Source organism: Eutrigla gurnardus (genome assembly GCF_963514095.1).
Source record: "Eutrigla gurnardus genome assembly, chromosome: 7".
Classification (NCBI taxonomy): domain Eukaryota; kingdom Metazoa; phylum Chordata; class Actinopteri; order Perciformes; family Triglidae; genus Eutrigla; species Eutrigla gurnardus.
The window spans coordinates 8,010,710-8,034,928 of NC_139921.1; the positions used below are offsets into that span (position 1 = coordinate 8,010,710).

Sequence of the window (24,219 nt, forward strand, 5' to 3'; positions counted from 1 at the left end):
ACATGGTACTGCCCGGAGAAAAAGTTCTTCAAAAAATCTTCTGGTTTCGAATGAGGAAGGTGTGACATAAGTTAGTTTGCTGTAGAAACTTACCCCAAAAACTGTTGAGACTAGAGATAGGACGACTGACTTGCGAGTCGGTCCGGTCGCTCTCTCTTTGAAGAACCGGTCGTTTGATTCGGTCTCCGGTTTTAGTCCCTCCTGATGTTATTTAATATGCTATACAACAAATCTGACATAATTTGACTTGACTGTGCATTAAAATGTCATATCCACCACCAAAACTTGGATTAAAATCATCTCATCTGCCACCAACAGTTCAATTCTTAGCTTCATATCAGTTTATTCGTCCCTTTGGTAAAACCGTTGTTTTTAAATGTGCTATAAATATAAAGTTGACTCATGTATTACAAAGTAATTTTCGCTGCTTCATTTACTGGATTAAAACCTCGCAATGGTGGATGAGACCGATTCTTACTACAGTCTGAGTCACCGCAGCAAGGAGTACTGAGTCATAGTGGTTCATGGGAACGGTTGTTGCTTGGTCTGATTCGTGCCGCGGCTCTCGGTTGGTGAGTGAGTCGTGAGCAGCGGTTCGTGAGACCGGTTGCTACTTCTGTTTCAATGGGATAGGCAAAGTTTGCATTGGCGACATTGTTTTCCGGACAGACGGCATGCAGTTCTTCAAATGTGGTATTTGTCAATGTGTTAAACCTGAGTTGGTACAAAGCAGATAGAAACAGCCTTTTCTCACCATGGTTCAGAGAATGCTGTATAGCAGTGTGATACCAAATCTAACCAATGGAAAACTGCATTGAAGCAGTAGTAGTGCAACTGAAAGGATCAACGCTTCAGCCTCAGAGATTAATTTCTTTCGGAACTTTGAGCATGCAGGTGAACAGCCTCTGTTTTTAAATCAAATCATGGCCCTTGGAAGCCAAGCATCACATTCTCGCCTTTTAATTTTCTGACATTTTAATCTATGCTGTGTGTTTCTGGAGGCGGATAGGAGCCCACATAGTTAAAGTGCTCCGCTGGGCTGTAATGGTGAGGAAAGTCACCTTTGTGTAGGCCTTCTTTTAGATGTCTGAGTTCTGTATCAAAACCTATGGCTTTGGGGAAATTGTGGATGATTAAGAACGAGAGAAGTCAATGGGCCCTAGTTTCGTAGACCAGGCGCAGTCAGCTCTCAGCGCACCTGCGCCACGCCGACGGGGTGTGTCCGCCTGGACTTTGCAAGTTTCGTGCACCACGCAGCCTCGCGCAGCCTCGCGCAGCCCGCCCTGCGCAGCCTCGCGCAGCCCGCCCTGCGCAGCCCCGCGCAGGCTCGCGCAGTCACTCCCACCCGCGCAAGTGGGAAAGAGGGAGGAGAAGAAGGCGTGAGTGGGAGACGAGGCGTGGACTGGGATTAACACAGCCGATTCAGATCTTCACCAATCAAATGAGCTCCTCTCCTCACCTTTAATGCGTTAGGGGAGGTTCAGTGCAAGTTCCGTCACTTTACAACCCGATGACAGAAGCAGCGCCGCCGCTCCCACCACGCGCATCACACGCTGTAGTTGCATTAAATAGTGTTTGTTGTGATTATTTATTGCATTTAAATGTGCCTGGAACTATGGAAACCTGCCTGTGAGGTCTCAGTGACGTGTGCGCACTGCGCGCCGTCAGCCAAACTTCCACTCCGCCAGCTGTGATTCGCATTGAATGAACGGACTTTATTTGCGCCTTGCGCCTTGTGCCGAGAGTAGACCAGGTTGGAGCTGGCGAGCTTTCGGCGAAGTCTCGGCGAGGCTTTTTGCCACGAAACTTCTGCTACGCCAAGCTGAATCTATGACGCCTCCACCTGCTGCGCCGCCACACCCATCTTGGCGCAGGCGATCCACCAAACTGACAAACTGACTGTGCGCAAGGCTGCGCGGGTCGAAACTTGCATTACGCCGGCTCCATCACCTTGTGCCGCCCTGCGCTGCGCCACGAAACTAGGGCCCAATGTGTCATCCCAGACACTATGACCTTGTATCCTTGCATGATTAGAGGTGTGCAACATTGATTGACCAGATGTCTGAGTAACAGAAACCATCACACCATTTGGAGTTGCGAGCAAGAAAGATGATATTTTTTGTATTTCTTTGTACTGAAATGTTGGAAAAGGTTTCTTGTGCATTCTAAGCCCCTCCGTGTAAAGAATTATACAACAAACTTTAAAAAAAAACTGTTTCAAGGATTAAAGGAATAAATAACACATTTGATTCATCCTGCTGCTGCTTTGCTCCTGTTCTGCTCCCTCGCTGATACGAGGTGAATTAATATTATTTATTATTTATTTATATTGCTTGGAGAAGTGTGTTTGTGTGTGTGTGTGTGTGTGTGTGTGTGTCTGTGTGTGTGTGACCCTGTGTGTCATCAATCACATTTTGGCAGAAGATATCTAATTTTTCTCTCCTTGCTGGTGCGATTTTGAAGGAGATTGGATGGAGATATAATGGAGAGAATGCCACGCAACTGTGTTGATTTACTGTATCGTTTTTATGACTGTTTCAGACCTAGTGCTGTGAGTTTCCACTATGACAGTCATATCAAACAAAACACAGACGTGACCAGATAAGGCAGCATGATAGACCATGACATTGGAGCAGCTAAGACCTTTGGATATAACCAGGTGCGGTATGTGGCCTTTGTTATGAGTAGGCTCTTTTAGATGCTGACAGAGAACCAAAGTTTTCAAGGTTAAAAGGAAACTCTTGAGCATTCATATCTTTTGGGTTATCAACATCCATCCATCCATCCATTGTCTACCGCTTATCCTGTATTCAGGGTCGCAGGGGGGCTGGAGCCAATCCCAGCTGTCATTGGGCGAAGGCAGGGTACACCCTGGACAGGTCGCCAGTCTATCACAGGGCCGGGTTATCAACATGAATATTAAAATCCCAACTAACAATTACACAGTCAAAGTCAAGTACAATACTGGAAATCAGATCTGCAAAGTCATGGTGGCTGAATATTTTGGTGGCTTAGAGAAATTCCATAGTTTAGCAGCACAGCTACTTAGTGTCACTGGGAGATAGTCAAAGGAGTTGTGTGTGTCAAATGATAATTACTTGCACAAGAACATAATAATGAATATAACAGCTATTCTATCTCCTCTTCTTCCTGCTCTAACTACATCCAGAAATTTCAATTTAGGGGGTGCTGACTCAATAAGAGCTGCTTCCCTTTTGTTCTCATCCAACCACTACTCTGTTAAAAAAAAAAGTTTATGAGCTATAATAAAATCTTTAATAAAAAAGGATTTGTCTGCCAGAGACCTTATATTTAGCAAGGCCACATATTTTTGTGGCAGGGTCAGGCTTTTGGAGAATATTGTCTGTTGCTGTGGAATAACAATTTAGTTCGATAATTGTGCAGTCTGAGTTGGCCATTGTTACCTCTATCTCTCATCAGGTGATGTTTATAGGTAGTGAGGAAGACCCCCGGTGATAGGATGATGGCGGTCAGGTTCAAAAAGCTCAGTTCTTTTATAACAAGAAGTAAAATTGTCCACATAATTGACGTTTTTGTTGTTGCAGTAGCAAGGAGGGGGAGAGGGCTGGAGATGACTTTGTTTAGCTGTTCCTTGCACCACAAGGCGGAAGTCCTTTTTGAGTTTCTCAGACTGTAGTGAATGTGCATTGTTTAATCCGATGTGTGCAACGACAGTGGCCACTGAGGGGTGATCTCAAATAGATTTTGAAACTGCATCAGTAATATCCTGTTCTCTGGCTCCTGGCTGTTTGGGTGACACTATCTGTTGCTCCATAGGTAGGTTATTCGTCAAGAATGAGGTCTGATAGGAATTTGTTCTTTGCCTGATAGTCTCCAAATTCTGATGATGTTTGTGTATGCATGTTTCAGCAGTTGTGTCCCAATTCAGCAGGCCCATTCTTCGGAGGACTCAGCCTTCGTGGTCTACGTACGTACGGTAGCATCCTTTGAAGACCATAAAGGCGGTCTCAGAAATGAGATGGTCTAGTCTACGGAGGATTAACTGTTTGCCCCACCTTCACCGGTCATGTCGCCAACCAGTTGCAGTTGACAAGAAACTGTTTAGAAGACGTAGCACTATCTGATTAAAATGGAGCCAGACATCCTAGTTTATTTTTTTTATTTTACACTATGATGGATATTCTTCATGATATATTTCAGGTGAGAATGTATTCTCATGTATCTCCCGCTGCTGAGCCGCTTGTGTTTAAAATTATGGCGTCGTTGGCGTACAATGAATCTTGGGATAAGTTGGGCTGCGAGAGATCCATCAGTTGGATCCTTTGTAGGAAAGAAGAAGGCCGCATTTCTGGGCTGCATTTGAAGGAGTCTTTGAAATGGGAAAGCCTTGTCTCAGCTGCTGTGACACATTCGGTCTTCAAATGAAGCCTCCGAAGATTGCGGCTGTGGACTGGGACATAAACACACACACAGGTCTTGGACATTCTCGAAAAAGGAGCCTTTTCCTATCACACCCTTTCATACTTATTTCTGGACATCAGACAGTCTGATTGTGTCTCTCCCTCTTTCTCTCCCCCACCTCTTCAAAATAAAAGCATCCATAGAGTTAGTGTATCAGAAAGCTCAGGATGATACTTTGGTTTCAAAATTGAAGACCCTGACACTCACTGTATGTTAACAGGAGATAACAGGCTTTTTTAAAATAATAAATGTCCCCAACTGTCACCCCCAACTGTATAAAAACCGTGGAAATGAACTTAATGTAAACGGGGAATAATACTATTATTCAAATGTTCAAAGGCATTCATATACAGTGTATCACAAAAGTGAGTACACCCCTCGCATTTCTGCAGATATTTAAGTATATCTTTTCATGGGACAACACTGACAAAATGACACTTTGACACAATGAAAAGTAGTCTGTGTGCAGCTTATATAACAGAGTTAATTTATTTTCCCCTCAAAATAACTCAAAATATAGCCATTAATATCTAAACCCCTGGCAACAAAAGTGAGGACACCCCTAAGAAACTACACCCCTAAATGTCCAAATTGAGTACTGCTTGTCATTTTCCCTCCAAAATGTCATGTGATTCGTTAGTGTTACTAGGTCCAGGTGTGCATAGGGAGCAGGTGTGTTCAAATTTGTAGTGCAGCTCTCACACTCTCTCATACTGGTCACTGAAAGTTCCAACATGGCACCACATGGCAAAGAACTCTCTGAGGATCTTAAAAGACGTATTGTTGCGCTACATGAAGATGGCCAAGGCTACAAGAAGATTGCCAACACCCTGAAACTGAGCTGCAGCACAGTGGCTAAGATCATCCAGTGTTTTAAAAGAGCAGGGTCGACTCAGAACAGGCCTCGGGTTGGTCGTCCAAAGAAGCTGAGCGCACGTGCTGAGCGTCACATCCAAATGCTTTCTTTGAAAGATCGTCGCAGGAGTGCTGTCAGCATTGCTGCAGAGATTGAAGAGGTGGGGGGTCAGCCTGTTAGTGCTCAGACCATACGCCGCACTCTACATCAAATTGGTGTGCATGGCCGCCACCCCAGGAGGAAGCCTCTTCTGAAGACGGTACACAAGAAAGCCCGCAAACAGTTTGCTGAAGACATGTCAACAAAGCACATGCATTACTGGAACCATGTCCTATGGTCTGATGAGACGAAGATTAATTTGTTTGGTTCCGATGGTTCACATCACTCATCTCTTCAGAAATTACTTTTCTAGTTTGTGTCTGTTATGCTAATGCAGCCTGGAGCCTCTTGCCTGCAGTAGAGATGACGAGCTGGCTACAGAGATCTGGTAAACGTATTAATTTCTGATTTTTATGCCTCCATGCCAGTCAGCAGCTGTGACTGAGGCATTATGTTCATGGGTTGTCCTTCTGTCCGTCCATGCGTCAGTCCCATTCTCATGACTGTGATATATAAGCAACACCTGGGGGGAATTTCTTCAAGTTTGGCACAAAACGTCCAATTTAACTCCAGGACCGACATATTTGATTTTGGGTGATGGAAGGTCATTGCGATCTCACATCCATCCATTTATTGATGCTTGACATCTCAGGAATGCTTTAATGTCACTGTTACCTCACAGAACATGATTTTGGCTCAAGAATGAATTCACAAATCTGAAAAGTTCACAAAAAAATCTAAAAGGATTGAATGATAAACTGATGACGTCCAGATGACCCAAAGTCTTTTGTGATTTTGCTGCTCACATGTGACAATGCTCCTACTCACTACCAATCCAAAAAATGTCTATACATTTGCCTCTGCATAATGCAGCAGGGGACACAATAAGGAAAATAGAGGCAATGTTTGAACTTTTGTTTGTCATTCAGCTCAACTCAACATCTCCAAATCCATGACATGGAATCTTTTCTCCCTTGAGAAATATATGAGTCCTATTTCTGTCTGAGTTTAATCAGAGCCTCCCCATAAATCATACCAACCTGTAAGATCCTCACTCAAAAGCAACCAGTACACTACATCAATGTGACCATGAATTCAATTCAAGTATTGAATAAAAATGGAATTAAATGGATTAGGACACAACTGGTTTACTGTCCGCTGATGAAAGTCTTCCTCACATTCTGTTTCAGACTTTTTTTCCAGACAGCAGATCGAACAACAGAGCGGGAGGATGTGAGGGCTTTGAGAAAGACAAGGATTTTAAGGGGAGATGATAACACTGTCAGAAAGCCTGCATTTAAACATGTGAATTATAAACTTCCATTGTCTCATCCAAATGATATCATTACTTCCTAAATATGATTATTCCTGTACAGTTGGTCAAGAAGTAGTTTGATTTTTAGGTCAGGCACTCCGGTGATTTAATAAATGTCTAATGATATACAGATATATCATACAGATATTACATATTTGGTTTCTGCCAACCATATAGTCGTCAGTCAACAATGATGAACACTACAGCGCTCCCTATCTAACCCTTGTTGGGGTTGTAGCAGGAGCAGATTTGGTTATCAACAGCTAATTATTAATGTCAATATGATTATCGATATTAATAATTATATTTAATATATTATCATGATATAATCATGAATAAACGGGGCACCACCCTGTGGTAATAAAGCCTTATTAACTAACTACCTAACACACAAAACTAAGCTAAACAGAAGGAGAGACACACGTGGAGTGTGTGTGTGCGTGCGTGCGTGTGTGTGCGTGTGCGTGCGTGTGTGTGTCAAGAGAGAGAGAGAGCGAGAGAGAGGGAGAGATGGCTATGTGCGGCCACCAGATGGAGCTATTCCTCACAGCGTTCAGGGGCGGAGCCACTGACGTCAGATGGAGTAGCGAGAGAGAGAGAGAGAGCGAGAGGTGGAGCTATGTCCTTAGCTTCCGGAGTTGGAAACAGCTGGCGGAGGATATGTGCGGGCGGCAAATGTGTGTATGTGCGTTAGCGGGACACAAACAAAGAGAGGGGGAGAATGCGTGCGCAATACTCTAAGGCTCGGGAGGCGTGTTACTACCACACGGGCGCGTGAATGAACTGGCGTCCATTCAACGGGACCGGTCTCTTAACTGGTAGTAGACGCTTACCGGGCTCGCGAGTATGGCTGAGGTTTAGTCAAAAGCACTGTTTACAGAAATCAACCCAGCGGCGTGGGTACACAATCAGCATTCAAATACAACACGGAAAGCACCGGACTCGGCGGTCCGTGATCAAAACTTCAAAACACGTTAACAAGAATTACAAGCATATCCTACACTATCACTTATGTCTCTGCCCAGACTGATAGCCTCTTACTGGTGTCGTTGCGTAAGCTGCGAGTCCGTCCTGGCAATGACGGCGTTCCGTAACGCGGCGGTAGTTCGTGGGCCCCGGCGTCAGCGGGGGACGTGATGAGTCGGCTCCACGAGCGGCGATATAATCGCAGCTTTGTCCCTTTGTTCTGGCCGCATGTGTAGGCTTTGTAGGCCGCATTGTGTAGTCCTAACGGTTAGGTCCCCAACACCCTAATTGTTCCTATGCTGAAGTAGCCACAAAGAAACTGTAAGAACATTGTGAATTCTATTGACCACAATGTCAAACACAATAAAACCAGTAACATTGCAGAAACAGAGACCAATGACAATTATGGTGATGCCTTGTTGGGAAATTGAGCATGTTGGAAGGCCACACCTATCTTTGGGCAGTTCCTCCCATTCTTCTTTGCAGGACCTCTCCAGATCCATCAGGTTGGAGGGTAGGGGAGCGTCGGTGGACAGTCATTTTCAGATCTCTCCAGAGATGTTCAATCGGGTTCAAGTCTGGGCCACTCAGAATATTCACAGAGTTGTCCCGTAGCCACTCCTTTGTTGTCTTGGCTGTGTGCTTAGGGTCGTTGTCCTCTTGGAAGAAGAAGCATCGTCCCAGTCTGAGATCCAGAGCGTTCTGGAGAAGGTTTTCATCAAGGATGTCTCTGTTCATTGCTGCATTCATCTTTCCCTCTAACCTTCCAGTTCCTGCCACTGTAGGGATGGTATTGGCCAGGTCATGGGCGGTGCCTGCTTTCCTCCAGACATGATGCTTGGCATTCAGGCCAAAGAGTTCAATCTTTGTTTCATCAGACCAAAGCATTTTGTTTCTCATGGTCTGAGAGTCCTTCAGGTGCCTTTTGGCAAACTCATCTTGAGTGTCATCGCAAAGGCTGTGAATACATAGTTTTTTATTTTTAATACATTTGCAAAGTTTTAAAACAAACTTCTTTCACATTGTTATTATGCGGTATTGTTTGTCAAATTTTGAGGAAAAAAAAATATTTAATCCATTTTGGAATAAGGCTGTAACAAAATGTGGAAAAAGTAAAGCGCTGTGAATACTTTCCGGATGCACTGTATTGAGAAAGACTATGGTGGGTGGAGTTGTTGCTTTAACCTAAATATTCATTTTAAGCCCAACTATTATGTTTTCCCTAAACCTAATGCGGTTTTTGTTGTGTAATGTTGTACCAACTGAAAGTCGACCTGAGGAACATGAAAAAAATATGTACATTAATCACTAGATTTAAAAAAATGTCAGGAACAGCCGGGAAACTGTGTTGGGTTGCAGCAACGTGGCAGTGAAGTGTCAATTATAACGGAGCCACACCCTAAAGCATACCCTGCTTACCTGCATACCCTGCTTTAGGGTGTGGGTTAGTAAACCTAATTTACTAATTGAACATCAAGGCACGAGCATACATGGATACACTTGAGGCTTGAGCCCCTGCCCTTGTAGAGACAAAGTGCCCTTTTTCCTCATGGGATTTCATTTTTTAATTAAGAGATAAATTCCTGCCCTGTCCCCAGAAATATCGATCAAATCCAAATATCAGGTGCTCCTGGGCGATGCCCATAACCTCCCTCCCTACATCCTGGAGCACTGTGTGAAAGGAGGCAAGGCTACATTTAGCTGTTAAGGGAATCAGTGGAATACCGTCAAGTTTTTGTATCACATCATGTCATCTACTGAATTGAACAATGTTCCCATGTCCTGGGACCGGCTGCAGATAGTGATCGACAGAGAACAGTGCAGGGAAGAGCTCTGTGTTGGAGAAATTCATCGGGAGGTTGAACCGTTTATATGTAGTCTTGGATTAATCATACTATGACTCTGATTTCCTTTCAATTTCATGATTGTAGTTTGTCGTTATTATTTTAAGACAAACTACACTGAGCTTTTGCTTAAAAGTCATCAACCAAGCACTTGGTTACACGCTCCGTATGTCTGTGCCTCCCAATTCCTTACGTTTTGTTTTTTTAACAGATTCTTTCCATTTTGGAGCTGAGCTATTAATATAATCTCATGATTAAGAGACCAAAACTGAGCTCCATGTCCTAAATCTATAAAAAGCATTGTTGGCACACATTAATAGTGTCAACAATATTACCATATTCTTATTTAAGCAATTAGGCATATGCCTTCTATATGGGGAGGTGATAAGAAGAGACAATAAGGTAAGGTAAACCTGGAAGCGATAGAGGCAGCCATGCAGCCAGAGGAAATGCATCTTTATTAGTATTATTAAGATGAGCATTTTCAAGACAGAGGGCAAGAAAACATGTGAGGAGAATTAACTGAAATCCAGTATATCATTAAAGTGACAGTCTGTAAGATTTGAGATACGTTGCTTCTAGCGGCCTCTCTGGCACTAGATGGAACTGCAGGCGAGCCTCTGGGACTCATCTCCCTCACCAACAGTGTCGACTGTCTCTCATCTGCGTGATGCCTTCAAATGCTCCACACTGAAAGGAGGTCCGTGTTTTTCCCTCGTTGATGGTCACTTTGCTTCTTGATGACTTTCCTTCTTCACTTCCATTAGTTTGTTGGTTCTTTTTCTTGGACTGGAAGTTGAATGGTCTTCTTTCTCTGCCTGTTGATCCTCCATTGTGAGTCAGCAGTAATGAAATGTACCTGGTCACTTTAGACTAGAGGGAGCCTGACTCAGCAGTTGGAAGTTACCGATTTCCGATTACAATTAAACGCATCATACTTCTGTGTGTAGCTCCACCTTCAGACCGACCGCTGCTGACTGACGTGAAAAAGCTAAAACTCATTTTGAATTTTGCGTGGGAATGTGGCCACAGACACGGAGATCCTATTTCTGGGCAAAGGAGCAACAAGCACTTTCATTAGTGGGTCACATGATCAATCACTATTGTTTTAACTCACTCTTTGATAGACAATTAAATTGATGAAAAATGTTACGGACTGCAACTTTAACTGTCATGTACCTGTGTTTGAACCAACCTCAGTCACAGGTTTGTTTGAAATATACTACATGTATTTTAGTATCCCTTTAACAATGTTGTGAAATTAGTGTATAGCCCCTGCCCCTCTAACATCCTCTGCACGGCTGAACTCCTTTTAAAATGTTTAGTGATATAATAAAGATGTGAGATGTCGGGTCATTTTCTCAAAGACTTCCATGCAATCAAAGTTATTTTTGTGACCGGAGAAGTTTCCCCGTGATGGAACTTTGGCTTCACTTTTCAGAACTGGAGGTTGCCCCTTGCTCCGATCTATTCACCAAGTTACAATGGGTTTTTCCATCTAACATCGTGAGGGAATTTTCTCTATACCTCTATACATTTAATTTAACAAAAAAAATATGCCAGTTTCAATAAAGAAGAGTTATCCTTTCAGCCATTACTTTCATCCTCCATTTTGCCAACTGATGACATTCACACCCAGCTGTGTCGTTCTTAAAGTGTGGGTGACAGAGGCATGGCAGGAGGGGGAAATGTGATGGGAAACTAATGTTTTGATGACACAAAGGTTTCATGTCAAGACAACAAGAAAAAAAGATGATGCTTCCAAAACTAACACAGAGCTTAAAGTCCATATCCAAAGGCAGTGACTGTCCCCAACAGAAACAGGAAACAGGCTTCAAACGCCGCAATTAAAATCTTGTTTTTTCTTCTGTAAAGTGGTGATTTCACCAAGTAACAATTTTTCAAATATGTCTCCAGCTGCTAGTTTGGCACAACCTCAAACAAAGGTAGTACGAGCGGAGCATGGCATTGTCGTGTTGAGAAGCCACCGTTTCCTCTGTGCAAGCATAAATGTCCTTTGTACCAATGGATGACATTGTGATTGCTACTTCTTAAATGCAGTCTATGACCATCCGTTACAAGCAACATATTTTAAAAGCCGTTCTGCCCCATGCTTGTCATTCCACCAACCCAAAGAAGGTGTTGCCTCCAGGCAGATGCATCAGAATAACAAATCACAGGCAAAAATGATTTCCATCCTTCATTAAAATATTAAATAGCAACAAGATGGGGCTCTTTGGGAGGGAGGGGCAGGAGGTCAAACATACAGTAGCTTTTCAGTGAGAGGGGGAGAACAGCTACTGCAACACAGCCAGGATGGGAAAAAGCTTTTTTTTTAGCATTAAAACATGTAAACATGTTCTGGTAGTAACTGTAAATATAGACCTGAAAGTATGCACCAGAAAGGCAGCATACTAGGCCCTCTTTAATGAGGTGGGAGATGAGGAGGATCACTGTGCATAATGTGTCCGAAAACAAATGAAGACACTCATGTCACGCAAATAAGCCACTCTTTGTGACATCATAGTGGCGTACAGAATAGCCAAGTGCAAAAAAACACATACAGTATAAGGCTGTGTCCCATCCAGTGACAAAGTTGAAAGATTCAAATGGCCCCAAAGAACAAGTCCTACCAAAACTGAAAGGCAGACGGTTTGCATTACAAGAAGAAGAGGAGACCGATAGCAAGGACGGTTTGCTTTGTCAAATCAGACCCGCTGTGTGAGGATCTGCTGTTGTGCTAATAAGTAGAGTGACAGCTGAACGGGAGTGGGTGTTTGCACAGACTGTGGCAGCGAAAAGGAAAGGTTGCAGACTTACCAATGCAATTAGCTACTAAGGTGACTTTTAGTCTTAGCTGTAAAGTTTACCTTGAATTATGGAAGCTAACTTTGTTACCAGCTTCATACTTGGAGCCAGAAGCAGTAAGGTTGCTGCTCGGGGTGCCACTCTACTTGTGTTCATCATATCCACTTGACAATCCTCCGCAGTCGAAATATGGTCACTTCCGTTCATTGGTTGCAAATATTCCAAGATGGAGACGGCAAAAAATGCCAACCTCGAGTCTTCAAAACCGTTGTACCAAGGATGACGTCACGATGACTACGTCCACTGCTTTTACTCAGTCTTTTGGTGTATTTCTTTGTGATGATCAGTCTTGTCTTGACTTGCTGCACTACAAAAGATTGATGTGAAATGATTCAAGTGAAAACTGCATCTGATGAGAAAAAGCAGATAAACTGCACATTTGCAGTTGAAACAAATGGTTACCAAAGTTAATATTGGACCAAACAAAATATTGGACTAAAATGGCATTTTTCAGACAAATTGACAGGAAATTTGTCTGAGACTTTTCTCCATCTCAGCAACACAATCTGGCAAATCTGGCAACCAACTAAAGCCCTAGCTTACACATTTTCATAATGCTAAATATGGCCTTTAGATGTGTAATTATGCAAATATAACACAGTCTGCTTGCATACAACATTCACATTAAGGTGGGGGGGAGATTGGAAGATGGTATGACCACACCCACTTAGGAACAGGAAGTCTATACCACAGCTTGTAACGCAGCATCTTTGAGTACTTTAGGTTATGCATGTAAAAGTATTAGCATTAGGTCAAGGATTTCCCGTTTGCATCAGCTTTTTCACTCCAGTCGCCTAGCAACCAGCTGCTGTTGACAAGAAAGAGCATAGATGAGGTAACTAACGTTACATGATTAAAATGGAGCCAGAGATCATATTTTATTCTTTTGATTTTGTGATGGAGGATATGCTTCACCACCATGCATGAGTGTATTCCCATGCATCTCCTCTGCTGAGCCGCTTGTGTTGTATAAAATCCATTGGACAATGGCGCCCTGTGAATCTTGGAATAAGTTGGGCCGTGAAGGATCCATCAGTTGCATCCTCTGAATCGGGAAAAGGAGGCCGAATGTCTGGGCTGCATTTGAAGTAGTCTGTGAAATGGGACAGCCTTGTCTCAGCCGCTGTGACACTTTCAATCCTCAAATGCAGCCTCCGAAGGATGGACGCTGAATTGGGGCACAGCTAATGTGTTGAGGAGCATATCCATTTTTTTAGAAATACCTCCAGAACAAGAGTGTGTCAATCAGTGCAGCAACACCTGCTGATTTCTGTTCGACTGAAGAGGACCGGTTCATGGAGGTAACATGTGACATGGTAGACGGAGCATCCACTGACTGGGCTTTCTGCTCCCCTCCGCCACATCCTACGTCTATCTCAGACGCTCAAAAGCTGAACATGACTTGATAGTGACATTATCACGTCTGCAACCCAGTTTTGAAAAGTTGTGCAGTGGAAAATATGCTGATTGAGGCTAAAGTGGGATGAGAAGACTTGAGTTCTCACAAAGAGACTTTCTTGCCAAATATCTGCATGTGGTCTATTTTTGCAGAAATGGAATTTTATTGTCTTTGATTGCAAATTGTTTTTCTTTGTTGAAAAAGTACGCCGACTGCTGTAGCAACAAATGTCACAAAAAGAAAGTGTAATTGGAAGGGGTTTTTTTTCGTCCAGATTGGACTTTGTAGCAAAGTTTTATTTCTTTTTTATCTGTTTCTTTAAAAAGCACACAGACTGAAAGAGCAATCTAGTGACAAATGTCTCCAAAAGTGTTTTGATGAAGTTGAAGTTCCTTCAACATTTGCACGGATTGAACTTTGTGACATCTTCAACTGAAAGAGCAACAAACTTCTCAAAAAGAATGTTGCAATGGAAGTTGCTATTTCTTTATTTGCACAAATTGTTAATTTTTTAGCTTTGTAACAAATTGTATTGTATACTTTTTATATTTGAATTTCTTACTGCAATTACTACTGACATGACATGAATGTTTTCAGTTGCTTTAGCAGGGAGCTTTAGCAGAACCACAGCATGTTACTTCATATGCTCCTGATTAGACATTTTGGCCTTAATGAACATTTAAAAACTACACCTTTTCAATTTGATACAAAAACTAGGAATAACACACAAAAGATGTTCATTCTTATGTCTTTTCCAGTCACCATGTGATTACGTCAGTGCCATTAATAAATATACTGTCTGTTGTTGTTTGTGTTGTTGAACAGAGTGACAGTGACGGCAGCGTGTAACATGGACTTCAGCCGATTTCCTCTGGATTCTCAGACGTGCTCGTTGGAGCTGGAGAGTTGTGAGTAAATGTTTCCTTCATGGTTCTAAAGTTCATAATCCTGGTCAGACAGAACAGAATTCATTCATTGTGTTAAATTATCAGTGTTCACATTTTACTCTCATTGAAGGGGAGAAAACATTCAGCAAGATGTATTAATTATGACAGTGTTTGAAGGGAAATTTAGAGAAGCCCTGAGAGGTATGTGAGAAGGTAAATTGTGGTGATCCATTTTCTAAGAAGATCATTTTTCTTTTACTTTTGTTTTATTTGTCAGTGGAAACAGATGGGGGAAAAGTGCTTATAAACTTTCTGAGTTGTTTCTCTTTTTTTTCATATATCAGAATGTTTTTTCTAAATGGTGGATGATGTAATGTTACACCGGGGCTGAAGTGTCCCACCAGCCCATTTTCTAAAAGCGTTCACATTTCCCTCAAAGAGATCAACGCTGATAAATCACATTTATAGCGAAAGAAAGATATTGCAGTGATGTTACGTAACTTTCTAACACACATATTTAACCTTGTGTTTCGAGAGGATGGAGAAATTAAAACTCAAATGGAAGAAAACCTGAATGCTTTTAATTGTATTAGTTAGTATTGCACATTTGATCATTATACCAGACAACACCGTTTTTCTATATCTTCTTAAGTCATAAAAAGGAGAGAGAAGAATTAAGATCAGACTTGAAAAATACATCACCAGAAGTATTTTGTCTTACGTGCCTCTTCCGTAAATACCACTCCGTGGTAGCGATCTATCACAACGTAGCCACCCCCTAAAGCCGACTCTGCTTTACGGTCCATTTGACTCTAAATCCACTTCTTATATGCAGTCCAGGGCCATCCATTAAAAGCAAAAATACAATTAAAAAGCCTTTCTGCCCAATGCTTGTCATTCCACCAACACGCTGCAGCAGGCGATTTGTAAAGACGGTGTTGCCTTCAGGCAGACGCATCAGAATGACAAATTGCAGGCAAAAATGAATTAATTCCATCCTCCATTAAAATACTGAATTATTGAACAAGAAGTAGCATTACATTATATGACTTTATTGATGATTTAAATATTGACACCTGTTAATATAGTTGACTTTATGATTTACAACTATTGCCTGTTATTACCTTGAATTGATTTAAAGACTCTACTGTCTCACATTCAACATGTGAGTTAAAGCACGTTTGTGCATACGTTGATATGTGTGACCAGGTTCGTCCAGCTGCTGAACCAGCTGACGCGTGTCTCACTACATACAGTGAATACAGCTTGGTGTAATTCACTTGTGCTCTGGTGGGCGCTCCTGCTGTGGCATCCAGTGTCGAGTTGGATGCGGAGAATGTAGAAAATAGATGAAGAGGAACAGGGGAACAACGTGTCAGTAGCTGCAGACTTGAGTAACTTTCAGTCTGAAGCTGCTGCAGAAAGCATACAGGTGGCAGGTAGGGTTGAGGCTGCAGGAGCTTATCCATCCCAACATGTGGGATGGATAAGCTTTGCTAAGGTCCTTAGGGTGATGGCTGTTGATGGTTATTGTTGGTTCATTTTATATGGGCCAAATTGTCATCTTATGGGTGTTTATTGATCGGGTGGTTTGGCCTAGCTAGCGGTAGCTTTCACTTGTTGTCATAGCAACGGCAAACTTCTGGGTCAAGCTAAGTGATTACTTCCTCTATGACCGCTATGGATAGTTAGCTAGCATAAATGCCGGTTGTTAGCATCGTAAGCTACCGCTAGCTTAGCCAATCCACCCGATCAACAAACACACATAAGATGGCAATTTATAAAATATAAAAAATTAACCAACAATAACGATCAACAGTCATCACCGTTTTTCTCAATTGCTAAAACCTCCACCCATTTTCTAAAAACCTTTTCTATCAAAATCAAACTATCACCTCAAAACCAGCTATCCTGTGTTTAAAACCAAACGATGTGTTCAGATCATACACACAACAATTACAAATATATTATGTAATGATTGTTCTTGGTCTTCCTCGGCGTCTTCCTCCTCGTCCACCAACTCTCACACGAACTCTTCCTCCTCTGCCTCTGTATGTTTCTGTCCATTGGAGATGGATGCACATGTGCCACCTCTGCCCTCTGAACTGACTTTCATCCTGCCCAATTGGGCTGATGACATCATTAGAAACATGTGTGTTCAATTTTGAGTTGTTGTGTGTAAAAGATGACAGCTGTGGTAAAGTTGTGTTCACATTTTGGCTGCCAGTGCTGTGTGTACAATGTTGCAACACGAGTGTATCACAGTGTGAAATGTGTTTAAAGTCCCAGTCGGCAAGTCTGGCGGATCGAGGGCACTCCGTCAGATTTTGAATGTTTACAACTCTCATGCTCCTCCCCCACGACCACCGAGCTCCTCCCCCTCGACTTAGTGCCCTTTGAAATCCCTTAGATCACGCCACCTTTGAAACGCGGCTCGGAGGTTGACTCTGGTTTTATCACGGGCACCGTCGCAATCTTTCTTTTTTTCCTTCTTTTCCACCGGTGTTTTCTTTTCCTTGGTTGTTTTGGACCTCCTCATTTCGGTTTTTAATGAGGAATTAGAAGCTTGTTCCTACTTCCCTCGGCCTCCCCCCTGTGATAGTGGTATGACCCAAGGGAAGAGGGGCTCTGTGTGCACGAACACAGCCCTGAATGCTGATTGGACAGGATGATCTTTGTTGATATTTCGCAAAACAAACAACAGGCTCTACGTGCACGTGGAGGCGCGTAGAGGCGCGCTTTTTTTCTAAAACCGGATGATTTATGTTGTTCTATCGGAGCATAGTGTCGGCTTCAGTGAATATGATCAAAAAAATGTTGCCGACTGGGACTTTAAGTGACTGAGAATTTGTTTACGGTTTAGCAAAAAAGAGCAGATGAGTTTGGCAAATTGTGTCCTAAGTACCTGAACAGTGTTTAAGGTTTGGCCGAAAGAGTGTTTGATTCCAAAAATGAGTTTAGGCCACTGAGAATTTTGGTTCAGGGAATGGGGTTTAGTGTTTTAGCAATCAGGACAAACTGTAGCTTAATGGTGTGCTATTGCCTAAGTTGTAATAGTGGTTCAATTTGACAGCAGTGCTAGACAAAGCCAAGGCACAGGACAAACACTGTTGTTACCTGGCTGACCGTCACAGATGAAGGCCGGTCATGCTGCTCCATTGGAGGGCGTGCATTAAGGGGAGGCGGCCTCAAATAATTAGACCTTAAACGCTGTTGGCATTACAATTCTTCACTGTAACTGCTGTTTTCCTTCACTGCTAGTTTCGTGGTGCAGGGTGTTTACTTCTGCCTCAGGCTGCTGCTTGGTTATTGGCTTAAAGCTGTTCCTTTTTTCTCACAAGTGCCTTCTAATCAGCCGAACCAAGACACACGAATACTTATCAGCTGCCGAAGACACAGACATAATTAAAATAAATGATGATTAGTTATGAGAATCTGACCGTGTCTGTGACTGGATTTGATTGGACTGTGTGCTATTTTTGCAGATGCCTACACGGATGAGGACCTGATGCTGTACTGGAAAAGCGGCGATGAGTCTCTTAGCACCGACGATCGCATCTCCTTGTCACAGTTCCTCATCCAGAAGTTCCACACCACATCTCGCTTGGCCTTCTACAGCAGCACAGGTACACCCACAGTACACCGCAACAAGAGCTCAGTGTTTGGGACAAATAATTCACAAATTATGTCCTTCTTTTATTGGTGCCAAATAACATTACAAAAAGAAATAGGACCATCGGGGCTATTAAGATATACAAACATACATACATAAATAATTCATATATAAGGGTTGCCTCACTGACGGGATATATGCTGAAGATGTGGGATCAATGGTCTCTGGTTGGAAGTCCTGAGGTCAGAATGGAAGACACCACGAAAGGTGGTTGAGAATGACCAAGCTAAGATCCTGTGGGACTTCCAGATCCAGACTGATGAACTGGTGACGGCTGACCAACCATCATGGAGGTGGACTAACAGCAGATCACAGCAGTAGTGATAGATGGAGCTCTAACAAGAGACAGCAACGTCAGGAAAAGGAACACAAGAAGCTTTAAAATACCAAGAGCTGACAGAGGAGCTAGAAAAGATGCGGAGAGTAAAGGCATCAGTGGTACCAGTTGTAATCGGAGCACTCGGGGCTGTAACCCGCAAACTGGACAATATTCTTGTTTATCATGACTTGAATAGCAATTATTTTGTCTGACTGAATCATGGCTGCAGTCATGTCTGCCTGCAGCCACTGAGTAAACTACTTTGACCCCATGACGAGCTCTAACTTCAGGACAAGCTTTATATTTTTAGCTCCACCGCTGGAAAGGTTCTAACGAGGACATTTGTAGTGGATTTTTCTGTAACAATCAAACTGAGTCATGAGAAAAAGCCCTTTAGCAGCTGCAAGAATTGTAGCAAATTAGGAAATGAGGTGGTGTTACAGGGCGACAAAGTGCAGGGGGAGGTCGGGGGGATAGATGGGTCACAAGAGTCGTAATTGTAACCCACATCGCAATGTAACCTTCACAAAGAACGTATTTCAATCCAAACCAAGGTCTTTCCCAAAACCAAGTCACGTTTTTGTATTTCTACAAATAGTGTCGCAGTGAAAGAGAAGGTTGCATCTGAAATTTACTGTCAACGTAAAGCTGGTGTAAAATCTACAGTTTCTACCGTTTTATCAGAGAAAAATATTGTGTTCAATTAAAACGTGAACAAGATGAATGTATTGAAAGTCTCAAAGGATTTTATATTATCTCTACTGTGAATGTGTATTTGAAATGTTTCAGCCAGCATCAGAGCCTAACTGGTAGCAGGTTATGTAAATCAGATGAGCTGAGGCTGTGCACATTTGCATCTGGTAAATACCAAACTTATTAGAGAAATTGTTTTGATGCCAAATGTTCTAGTCCTGATAGTAAATTGCTGTAGGTTTAATAAATATTCATCGAGTCTCTGACTCATGACTGAATGAACAACAATTCTGAATTGTACTTGGTGCCTTTGCCACATTGTTCCAAATACATGAAAACACCTATTTTATATTGAAGCAAAGAATCCACTGGCAGCCAATGGGAAGACACCAACACTGGAGTCACGTGTTCCCTGCTGCAGTACTTTGAATCGTCTTCAGACAGACAGGAGTGTAATGAATGTCAGTAGACATGAACAAAAATTTTGCATCACTTTAAATAACATGAAATCTTTAAATAATTTTTTGTATTTATTTTATTTGTGTTTCTTAATGTGTATGGACTAATTCCGGCAAATGTGACATCTACATTCTTGTTGAGGTCAAAGGTCACCGATTTAGCTCCAGCACCTTTTAAGGACTCATTACATTGATTTCATCCTTACATTTGATTAATTCCCATGAAATTCACCGGAATAAATATTGAAAATAAAATGAAAAAGGATAAAGTACTGCATTCACAACGCATCTTAACATGAATCTTTTTTTTTTTTTTTTATCGATCTTTGGAGTTGAAAAATCGATATTGTATTGGGCGGCAAAGTATCGCGATATATTGCTGTATCGATATTTTTACCCACCCCTAGTTATTCATGTAAGCCATTCATTAAAAATGTATAATAAGTAAATTTGCGTGAATATCAGAACTGGGAAATGTTGACATAATTTTGTGTGACTCGTCCCTGCATTGAGTCTTGTTGTCCCCGCCTCCTCTGAGCAGGTCTCTTGCTGTGTTTGCAGGCTGGTACAATAGGCTCTACATCAACTTCACGTTGCGACGCCACATCTTCTTCTTCCTGCTGCAGACATACTTCCCCGCCACGCTCATGGTGATGCTTTCATGGGTGTCGTTCTGGATCGACCGCCGGGCCGTGCCGGCTAGAGTTTCCCTGGGTAAGAAAAAAGAAAAATCCCTCGTTGAATGTCCTTTGAAGCGATTGTCGTGGCTGAGGAAAATCTGACTGCAAAATGATGAAAGCTGACTGTGACATGCCTCCACCAATTGGGAGACACACATGTCTGTGTGAACACATAAACCTCCCACACTCCCATTTCTCTTTTGAATTATTTTCTCTATTGGGGCTGTTGCTTCTCCCCTCACTGAAATCCTCTCATCTCATTTTTCTTATTAAAATCAGTTGTTAGGGTGTGATATTTTTAGATATTTGATCTTTACTGCAGATTGTTTTTGGTTTTCTCTTCTCTTAAGATCAATATATAACCATATTCCCATCCCAATTCTGTCTCAATCCCACATATTCCATCAGTCTACCACAAATACTCACAGGAGCACCAAATGTGTATTAATCCACTGCTGAAAATAGTCCCCAACAAATGCACTAGTTCTTCCTGTTTGAGGAATGCTTGTTAAATAAATATAGTGAGGAGCTATTAAGTAAATACCTGAGGGATTTATTTTTCTTCATGAAAGATGTACGTTTTCAGTAGGAATCAATATAATAGTTTTGGAACTGAGAGCAGAGTAGTGAAGTTAGAAAGAAAAATAATAACCCCAACCTTGTTATTATATATTATTAGTTTTGGGCAAGCTATTGGAAAGTGTAGTCAGTGAAGCTGTCAGTTACTCATTGAAGCTACCCTAATAATAATAATAATTATAGTAATAATAGTAATAATAGTAATAATAATAAAAGTTTATTTTAAAAATGTATGATTGTACTGACTTGGAAGTCAGTACAATCACTCATATAAGAAGTGTGTCACTGCATGAAAAGTCGGATTTTCGTCCCTGCTGGAGTCATCTGCTGGTTGATGGACGACCGCTTTGGTGGAGGATCTGATGAACACAACAAGCAGCGACCTCACTGGATCCAGATCCATCTAGTTTCTGGTGTAAAGCTGTTAACATAGTTAGCTTCATAATTCAAGGTCACCTTTACAGCTAAGTGTTAAAGTCATCTTAGTAGCTAATTAGAGATGTTCCGATACCATTTTCCCCTCCCGATACTGATTCCGATACACGTGCTCTGGGTATCGGCCGATACTGAGTACCGATACCGATACCAGTGTGTTTTTAAAAAAAAAGAAAAAAGAAAAAGATCATACTACGCCTGCATGACTGTGATATGATTATCACTGTGGTGAGGCCTGGCTCAGGTTAAACCCTTTGTAAAACATGAATGAATACAGCAAATGGAAGCCATTTATTTTTAAATGTATTTTTAAATACAACAGTATAAAACAGTACTGCAACAGAAACTTAACTAAATAAATATAGGAATAATTATTAGCACAGCGCAACTGTTTTAAGAGTGGCGAAGAAGAACTGTGTCAAAGCTAACGGAGCTAACCAGTAAATAAATTCCTATTTCTAATAAATGACTCCAGTACTCGCCGATACCGATGCCAGCATTTTCGGCAGTATCGGAGGCATTTCCAATACTACTAACTCTATAGCTAATTGCATTGGTAGCATGGCAGCACAAGTAGCAATGTCATGGTAGCAACCTGTCAATCACAAGGTAGCACCGCGCTAAAGCATCCCCTGCCTTCTGGTGTGTTTGACTCTAAACGGAACATAATTCACTAAATGAACATCATGCATGGAAGAAGACTTGAAACTAGCAATAAAGACTATAAATCAAGTGAGAAGTAGGTTTTGCAGCCAGAGGAGTAGGAGGGAAGCAGGAAAAACCTGCTGTGGCAACGAACAAAAAAGAAATGTATTGAAATGTGAGTAGGTGTTTCACAGAATCCTGTCTTCTCTTTTTTTGTTGCCACAGCAGGTGGTCATCCCTGGTCCCCTTCTTCCTCCTCCTCTTCTTCTCGCTCTCGCTGCCTCCATGTTTCCAACGTTAATCAATTAACGCGTCTGTGTTTGCTGTCATTTCCAGGCCGCGTTTGCATTTGAATAGAAGTGTTTTTCCCAGTGATTGTTTTTTACGTGTCTGATGTTATGATGACTTTTCATTTTGTCACAGAAGTGAGATGCTTACCTCCAACGGTTTTATTTTAGGGTTTTGTCTTTTTTTTGGCACAATGAGACGAATTCCACAACAAGTGCAAAAATAACAACTGTATTGATCCCGTCTTCTGCTCGGGTTGCAATGTCATCCCAGGTCCCCTTCTTTGTCCTCCTCGTCTGCCTCCTCTTCATCTCTCTCTTCTTCATCCTCTCACTCTCACTGCCTCCATGTTTCAAAGTGCTGAGGCTGAGAGTGATTGGTGTGTGTAAGTGTGTTCCCTGATGATTCCAGGTAGGTTTTGCATTTTGAATAGAAGTGTTTACAGTGATTGGAAGGGATTTCATTCTGTAACCCGGCTGTTTTTTGTAAGACGTTTGTTGAAGGGGTTCGAAAAGTTGAAAGTAAAACAAATTCCTCTCCATCCCGTCTGATTAGTTTACAGCCACACGTAAGGCCAACAGTACGGCCTGCTGGGTCTTGATACACATAAAGGCATCAGAATACACCGCTTCTTATTTCCCAATGGAAACGTGTCAACTTTCATCACATCTGCTTCCTGGATCAGCACATAACTTCCTAGCAATTACTCTATTTGTGGTGGTAGCCTCCCCCGGGGGGGGGGGGGGGGGGGTGCTACCACACAAAGGCCACACGTGCTTTCTTAAATCATAAATAATACCACTGTATATAAGGTGGTCCACTGTATGACTTTGTGTCATAAGTGAAAAACATATACAGTGAGTGCTCGATTGCTACACTTTTTCAAATAACTGAAAAATATATATTCAGTGAGTGCTCCATTACTACATTTTAAGTGACTGCTCCACAGCCTACTTGTAGCAAAGTTGGATTTTATTGGGGAATTCAGCCAGCCGTCTTCTCTGCGGTGTGTGTGTGTGTGTGTGTGTGTGTGTGTGTGTGTGTGTGTGTGTGTGTGTGTGTGTGTGTGTGTGTGTGTGTGTGTGTGTGTGTGTGAACGAGAATGCTGGGAGAAAGAGTGCTATGCGGAGATGAATGAACAGAACAATATTTATATTTCAAAATCGTGTTGAAAAAATAATACCCAGAATCAATTTGTGGCGCTCGGTGTTGACTCTGTGATGCTGCGCCACATACTGTATATATGTATGGTGAACACTAAGTTTTACTGCACTTAATTGATGTGCTAAATACTTTGCAGATTCAGGTTAGTAATATGAAATACAATTTAATATGAATTATATTTTGATGCATCTTGACATTGAAAGCTACTCAATAGTCAGTTAAAATGATCATCCTTCGCATATTAAGTGACAGTTACACAATCCATCAAATATGATAATCCCATAATATAATGAATACATATTATTCTGACATGGGCCATGAGGTTTAGTAATTACATTTCATTTTGGTATTTTAAGTATATTTTGATGCTAAAACATTTGTACTTTTAATTAACATTTGAATGCGGGACCTTTGCTTGTAACAGTATAGTACAGTATTTGTACACTAGCGTTACTACTTTTACTTTGGTAACATCTCACTTATTCCAACACTGATACCTTCTCACCTGCAGATCTTCCTAACCGGGAGCTTCACAGCGAGTATTTATTGCGGGGCTGTTGGGCCACATTGCATCATATTGTATAAGTGGTCATGTTATTGCTTCAACC

At 41.9% G+C, this 24,219-nt stretch overlaps 1 protein-coding gene across 1 annotated transcript in view; it reads left to right on the forward strand.

Moving 5' to 3' along the window:
- gabrr2a (gamma-aminobutyric acid type A receptor subunit rho2a) overlaps window positions 1-24,219 on the forward strand; it is a 69,544-nt gene that overhangs the window by 41,525 nt on the left and 3,800 nt on the right. The window contains exons 5-7 of the mRNA XM_084014049.1: window positions 14,616-14,698; window positions 18,163-18,303; window positions 20,382-20,534. Coding sequence (XP_083870175.1) covers window positions 14,616-14,698; window positions 18,163-18,303; window positions 20,382-20,534 — 377 coding nt within the window. The remainder of the gene's footprint in view (window positions 1-14,615; window positions 14,699-18,162; window positions 18,304-20,381; window positions 20,535-24,219) is intronic.